Source organism: Nothobranchius furzeri, chromosome 11 (assembly GCF_043380555.1).
Source record: "Nothobranchius furzeri strain GRZ-AD chromosome 11, NfurGRZ-RIMD1, whole genome shotgun sequence".
Lineage (NCBI taxonomy): Eukaryota > Metazoa > Chordata > Actinopteri > Cyprinodontiformes > Nothobranchiidae > Nothobranchius > Nothobranchius furzeri.
The window spans coordinates 50,370,289-50,378,231 of NC_091751.1; the positions used below are offsets into that span (position 1 = coordinate 50,370,289).

The 7,943-nt window shown below is 35.3% G+C and overlaps 1 protein-coding gene across 5 annotated transcripts in view; it reads left to right on the forward strand.

Moving 5' to 3' along the window:
* st18 (ST18 C2H2C-type zinc finger transcription factor) overlaps window positions 1–7,943 on the forward strand; it is a 50,680-nt gene extending 42,737 nt beyond the window's left edge. For 4 of the 5 annotated variants that reach the window (XM_015956724.3, XM_015956725.3, XM_015956727.3 and 1 more), the window contains 8 exons: window positions 228–296; window positions 559–621; window positions 2,241–2,321; window positions 3,715–3,936; window positions 4,055–4,143; window positions 5,487–5,590; window positions 5,675–5,821; window positions 5,906–7,943. In XM_015956724.3, coding sequence (XP_015812210.3) covers window positions 228–296; window positions 559–621; window positions 2,241–2,321; window positions 3,715–3,936; window positions 4,055–4,143; window positions 5,487–5,590; window positions 5,675–5,821; window positions 5,906–6,046 — 916 coding nt within the window. In that variant the 3' untranslated portion in view covers window positions 6,047–7,943. The remainder of the gene's footprint in view (window positions 1–227; window positions 297–558; window positions 622–2,240; window positions 2,322–3,714; window positions 3,937–4,054; window positions 4,144–5,486; window positions 5,591–5,674; window positions 5,822–5,905) is intronic. The other variant, XM_015956726.3, reaches the window with a different exon arrangement.

A 7,943-nucleotide genomic window follows, 5' to 3' on the forward strand; every position in this document is an offset into this window, starting at 1 on the left:
AGCACCAGCAAGACGAAACACAGACAACTCAAGCAGGGCTCGTTGTTCAATCATCCTCATTGTTCCTGCTGAAAACTTGCCACAAACTCTTTAAATCGCTTTCTTTGGAAACCTGCATTGTGAAGAGGATGATTTGTGTGTTTTTTTAAAGTTGTTTGTGTAAAGAGATTATTTAAATGTGATCAAAGAGAGAAGTAAAATGACTCTTAGCTCTTTATCCTTTCTAGTGTGTCTGGATGTCCACTGGCTGACAAAACGCTCAAATCACTGATGGCAGCCAACTCTCAGGAACTAAAGTATGAAAACGGTTCCATTTTCCATGTTAAACCCAAACAGCTTGTTCTTGTTTTGGCTTTGCTTCTCTCTATTCCTCCCTTTTCTTCCCCCATCACACATTATGCAAGATTTCCATGTGCTCGACATGAACTTGTTTTGCTATTTGTGCTACTTTCCTGCATATTAGCATGAATCCACTGCTCTGCTCGCTGGTTTATTTATTTCTTTTTTTACATTTTTTGCTGTAAAAAGCACCTGGTGTCTGTGTCTCTCAACCTGCAGGTGCCCAACACCTGGTTGTGATGGGTCTGGACATGTGACTGGGAACTATGCTTCGCACAGAAGGTAGAGGAGAAAAATCACCACCGCTGAGGATGAAATGTATTTGTCAGATGCATGGCATTCAAACAGATGGTGAAAGTCTCACTTTACGCGGCAAACATGCTGCACTTTTTGATTTTGTGTTTTTATGCATAATTTGGCTTCACATCTATCTATCTATCTATCTATCTATCTATCTATCTATCTATCTATCTATCTATCTATCTATCTATCTATCTATCTATCATCTATCTATCTATCTATCTATCTATCTATCTATCTATCTATCTATCTATCTATCTATCATCTATCTATCTATCTATCTATCTATCTATCTATCTATCTATCTATCTATCTATCTATCTATCATCTATCTATCTATCATCTATCTATCTATCTATCTATCTATCTATCTATCTATCTATCTATCTATCTATCTATCTATCTATCTATCTATCTATCTATCTATCTATCTATCTATCATCTATCTATCTATCTATCTATCTATCTATCTATCTATCTATCTATCTATCTATCTATCATCTATCTATCTATCTATCTATCTATCTATCTATCTATCATTCATCTATCTATCTATCATTCATCTATCTATCTATCTATCTATCTATCTATCTATCTATCTATCTATCTATCTATCTATCTATCTATCATCTATCTATCTATCTATCTATCTATCATCTATCTATCTATCTATCTATCTATCTATCTATCTATCTATCTATCTATCTATCTATCTATCTATCATTCATCTATCTATCTATCTATCTATCTATCTATCTATCTATCTATCTATCTATCTATCTATCTATCTATCATCTATCTATCTATCTATCTATCTATCTATCTATCTATCTATCTATCTATCTATCTATCTATCTATCTATCTATCATCTATCTATCTATCTATCTATCTATCTATCATCTATCTATCTATCTATCTATCTATCTATCTATCTATCTATCTATCTATCTATCTATCTATCTATCTATCTATCTATCTATCTATCTATCTATCTATCTATCTATCTATCTATCTATCTATCTATCTATCTATCTATCATCTATCTATCCTGTAAAGTATGATTAGTTCACCTTACTTGAAAAAAGCAAGCAAACCAATTGCACTTAAACTAATAAGTACACAGGAACAGGTAATTACTTGCCGGAGCTACTAATACCTACAAAGTAAAACATTTACAAGTAACTACAACTAAGACAAATAATACTTGGAAATTAGCTGACTGAGCTTTTATTTCTGATACATAAAAGCAGTAAACAATAAACACATTTTTCAAATACTACATATGTACTGGTTTGCCTTAGTTATAGTAACCTGCATTTAAGTGTATATTACATCACAAGTATTAGTACTGCCAACACATAATTACCTGTTACTGTGTATCTATCTATATCTATCTATCTATCTATCTATCTATCTATCTATCTATCTATCTATCTATCTATCTATCTATCTATCTATCTATCTATCTATCTATCTATCGATCTATCGATCTATCGATCTATCGATCTATCTATCTATCTATCTATCTATCTATCTATCGATCGATTTCTCTCGTCTCGTTCTTTGATGTTGTATCTCCCCGTCTCCAAACGTTTTGCAGCTTGTCAGGATGTCCCCGTGCCAGAAAAGGAGGTTTGAAGCTCACACCAAACAAGGATGACAAAGATGAGCAGGAGCTTAAGTAAGAGATTCTTCTTTCTTTTCTGTCTTCGTCCTGCTGACATGTTTTCAGTTTAGAAATAAAACAAGACAACAAAGCCAAACAGATATTTTTTTTTTATTCTGATCTAATTTTTTCTGCTTTCTACCTGGAGGCCATTAAGTTAAACAAAGTAAATAATACTTCTCCCGTCTCTTACATTAGTAAATTATTTTCCGAAGGATTAGCAGCATGTTTTTGCAGTATTTTTTTTATTTATTTTGCTCCTATTTTCTGAATGGAATATCTGGCTTATCACCCGTCTCTGAGTGCTTTCTTTGTAATTATATTAAGAAAATGTTAAACTGCTGATGGCGCTGCTTTCATTTGCATTAATCACTCTTGTCTGGGGAAAGTGTTATTGGGGGGGAAAAGGGAGAATAATGTAATTGATTTGTAGTTTAAATCCAAAGTCAGATATTTGAGCCCTTGTTTACTTATACATCTGGGCGCTGATTTATTATTTTTATTCTTTTTAATTACTAATGCAAGAGCCATGAGATTAGGAATTAGGCTGGAGTAGATTTCATACACATTAAGAGAGAAAAGGGGTGAGAAAGGGGGAGGGTAACAAATGTCCCTAGATTATTGTAAATAGTAGGCCACATGGCATGCCTCCATTGTCTGGGTGCCTTGCATCAAACCTACCTGTGCTAGATGTAAGTAATGGGACCCGTGTTGTTTTGTCCTGTAAGTGCCGTCGAGTAACAAAATGCTGAAACAGGCTTTTTGCAGCGGCACTCTACATCACGGGTGCCATTTGTATCATCTCAGGTGACCTTTCACCTTTATCAATAAGGGAACGGGTTAGCCACCTCCAAATTACATTCTTTCGCATGAGAGGAGGAGGGGGAAACATGACAATTATCTGTAATTCATGTCACTCCATTACTGACCTGCAGAAAAGCAGGCCTGGAAATGCAACTGACAAACTCTTAATGATGCTCTGCGTGAGATGTGCTCGTGTTTTCAGGCACAAATATCCCACAAAAAAATAAAAAGTCTGCACTCAGCAGAGCGGAGCGCTCACTCCAACTCAAGTTTCACCGGATTAGTAACTTAGTAGTTAATGTGATTATTTGAGTCCATCTCTAGTTTTGTGGCCTTATTTTTAATCAGCATTTGGATGGATTAATCAAGTTAATGGTTAAAAAATCTTCCGGTCTAGTTATGGAAAGTGATTTTTTAAATGTTGCTTACATTTATTTATTTATTTATTTATTTGCGGCTTAAAAAGTTGTTGATGTTTTATTTTATTTTATTTTTCTTGCAGTTGCCTGATTTTTTTTTCTGCCACAGCACAAAAATTGTTGCCAAGTTTGATACTTTTATTAAGCGGTGCGTGCAGCTTTTTCAGTGTCTGTCTCGTTGGTAGGTGTCCAGTAATCGGATGTGACGGACAGGGCCATATATCGGGAAAATACACATCCCACCGCAGTGCGGGCAGTTGTCCGCTTGCTGCCAAAAGACAGAAGGAGTCGTCTATCAATGGGCTGCCCTTTGCCTGGAAGGCCAGTAAACAGGAGCTGCCCCATTGTCCGCTGCCTGGCTGCAACGGCCTTGGGCATGCCAATAATGTATTCGCCACTCATAGAAGGTAAGTTCGCCATTTCTCTGCTGGTCAGTAATCTCACTATCCACTCCTGATGACACTCTGTCTCTCACTTTATATTTGAATAATTTCACTAAATCTTGTTTGTGCATCGCTCAATCAGCTTGTCAGGTTGTCCGCTGAATGCACAGAGCATCAAGAAAAAGCACTCCGAGGAGGAGATGATGACTATCAAACTGAAAGCCAGCAGTGGTAAGATCCTAGTATGGGACATCTGGTATCAAAGCACTGAAAGGTCTTATTTAAGCATAAGAAGTAGGGATGTTTGATGTCGGCTTTTTAACCAATATCTGATTTATGATTTGGTCTAACTCTTAATTTCCAATACCGATATAAACTGATGCCCTTTTATGTGTTCCCCCTTGCACAACAAAAGAAAAACCAAATTACTTTAACTAACATTACATATCTCCTATCATGCAAACTTTATTCATCTGTGACATCATCTGTGACTGTAACTGCATCAAAGAAGACTTTCCAAATAGTCTCGAAACATCTGCGAGCGTTCTTAAGTTCCTTGTGAGAGCTTTGAGGTCTTGCTCTTGTTATACTGATATCTTTCTTTGGAAATAAATCTGTTAATCCTGGCACAACGCTGGCATGATGAAACACACAAAAATCACATTTCATGCAAATGCTGTACTCTTCATAACTGTTATGGATGTTTGACTTCAGCTTTTAAACCAATACACTGATATAGGGATGCACAATATATCGTCATCAGTGTCGGCTGATGAATTTTTAACACATCGTTATCGGTTCTACAAATAAAACCGGGCCAATATTAACAATCGATATTTTTTCCATTTTGTTTCCATTTGTTTATCTGTTTTAGAGGATGAGGGTGGTGATGTGTATTTGTTTAGTCATGTGACAGTTATTGTAATCATCTCAGAGGCGTAAATGTGTAATGTGTGTACATAATAACGCAAATCCAGCTTTAAAAATGATCATTCTACACAAAATCTGCTGATTTTACAAGCATCAATGTCAGTATATCCGTATGGGGCAAATATCGGTTATTGGGCATAACAGTGATATTAATATCGGGTATCATATCTGCCCAAAAATTTCATATTGGTGCATCACTACACTGATATAGTAAAACTCCAAATTTCAGATACCAATATATGCACCCCCCCCCCCCCCCCAAAAAAGAAACAAACAAACAAATGGCTTCAACTAACTAAAATCACGTATCTCCTATCATTCATACTTAAATTTAAAACATTATCTGTGTTAATTATAACAACTACTTCAATTTAAATTAGGCCAGTTGTGCCAAAAAAACAAAAAATCTCAAAAACTCTACCTCAGATTTGTCATATTTTTATAATTGAATGAGAGGGGATGAAGCTGATGAGTTTGATGTATGACATGTAAACGTTGTGCCATTCAAAAAGTAAACATTGACACCGATAATTTCCGATATTACATTGTAATGCTGATATCGACCAATAATATCGGACATCCCTAATAAAAATAACAATTGCCAGGCTAAACGTGACAAATAATGCCTTCTCTTGTATAAAAAGGTGTTGAAAACAAAGACGATATTCAACATCTGGATCATGAAATCATGGAACTGAACGACTCAAACATGAAAATAGAAGAAGATATGATGCAACTCCAAACCCAGGTAAGGATTTACTCCAAGAAGTTCGGCTTGTAAAACTTCCGGGAGCAGTGCTCGCTCAAGTCGATGTCGTTTTGTACCCGAAAGCAGATCTCGTCGATGGAATGTAACCTGAAGACAATTGAGGAGGAGAACAAGATGATCGAACAGCACAATGACAGCCTCCTGAAGGAGCTTGCTCGCCTTAGCCAGGCCCTCATTAACAGTCTAACAGATATCCAGCTGCCTCAAATGGTACAGTAAACCTCGACCACACACTAAACACGCGCCAAAGCCGTCCTGTTCACTAACATGTTGTTGTTTTTGTTGCTGTTGCAGGGACCCATCAGTGAGCATAATTTTGAAGCCTATGTGAACACATTAACTGATATGTACAACAACTCAGAGCATGAATACTCCCCAGAGTGCAAGGCCCTCTTGGATAATATCAAACAGGCTATTAAGGGCATCCATGTTTAAGCTGTAGAGCTACCAAGAGGTTTCTTTGACTTGGGATAATGGTACTAGATAGCTCTATTTCACTGAAGAGCGCCGGCTCGGCAGCGTGTATAAGACGAGGCTTTTGGAAATGTGCTTGGCATTTCCCGGTAAACACACACATGCATACACACACACCCACACACACGCTCAACACACAATGCACTGAGAAAATTACCAGCCAGATCCGTAATGCTTTTACTGTTTCTCGATATGTTTATCCTGGTGAGATTTTTTACCCCCCTCTTGCACTTAATTATTTTGTATGGTTTGCTTGATTTTAATCTGTATGTGTTTGCGTCATTCTTAAATTATGGCTATTTATGATTATATTTGTTCATCAGTGTATTTATTTCCTTAAATTTTTAGTTATTTCAAATTGTAAATGCTTAAAATTCCACAAATCTGTTGGGACTTTCTGCACATTGTAAATAACACAGAAGCACATTCCAGTTTTATGGCGCGCTTTCGCCATCTAGTGTTAAAAAAAACTATTATATGGTTAAATCATGAGTTGGATCGCCCGTTAAAGAGGGAGAATAGACCAAAACTGCGACCGTTTAAAGCATTGCTGTTTGCTTTCTTTATTGGAAACTGAATGTACTGCTTGGTAAAGTGAGATTTAACAGTAAATAACAATAATAAAGCAATGCAACAGTACTGTACCGTTTTCACGCCAATAAGAATGGAGCAAAAACAAAACATCATTTGAGGACCTGAACGTCAGATTCTGCAAGAAGAGTGGAAAGAAAATCAAAACTTCACTTTGTCAAGATGTCTTTCTTTTTAAAAAACAAACAAACATATAGTTATTAAACTGCCTTCTGTGCACACACATTGAAGTGTGCATATAGTATGTGCCTAAATGTATATGAATCCATAAAAATATACAAGTACTATGTTTTGTGGTAGGACAGTATTATGTGGATGGTGTCTGATTTATTATACAGTACAATTATTTTCATAGGAGGACTCGTTCCTGATGACTGTTTGAATACCGTTGTTTCAGTAGCTGTAATCCCTGATCGGGTTGGAAAACATGACTGAGATTAAAATCTGGTGTTTCGTTTTATTTTTATTATTAATTTTTACAAGCAAGAAAAAAGAAGGGACAAAACAAATGACTCCAGTTTCATTTAAGACTAACAGGCCTTAGCATTTCAACAATTTCCTTGGGACAAATATTCAAAATGACCAGCATTTCAGTTCTTCTTAAACAGAAATGATAAATCTTATTTGTTTTAATCAATGACACTTTTGTGAAAATATATATTGGATTTTCTTCTTTTAAATTTGTTTTTGTAAAGAATTTTTTTATGCTAAGATTGATTTGAACCTCCCAGTTTTAGTCTAAATTAAACTGAGGTCAGAAATCTGCACATCATCTAAGCAATATGTTTGTCAGTTCTGCAAAAGCAAATGTCAAAGAGCCTGGGATTGTAAAGAAAACAGCAAAAAATGCCAAATTTCGGACAGATCTTATCCAGAATACTCACTCTTTTAAATTATTTTAATCTTAAACTAAAAAAGAAACACTTTAAATCTAACAATAATTTATTTATAATTTCTAATATTTAATTACCACACATTGTTTGCTCAGGAAGTTTTGTGAATAACATTTATTTATTTCCCCTGTTAGTATTTGATGTTTTGTAAAGTGATATTTTTTTGTTTGTGGAACGATATTAGTATGATATGAAATTGTACTGTATTTTCTTTCTTTGTTTCTTTCTTTTTTTTTACATGAAAATGTAATGCTTTTTTGATTTGGGGTAGTTTTTAAATTGAAACTTCCTATTACTTTTACTATTTCATAATAAACAGATATGCGCTGTGTTGTACAGTTTGTGTATGGTAGAAATAAACTTTTCAAATGGTT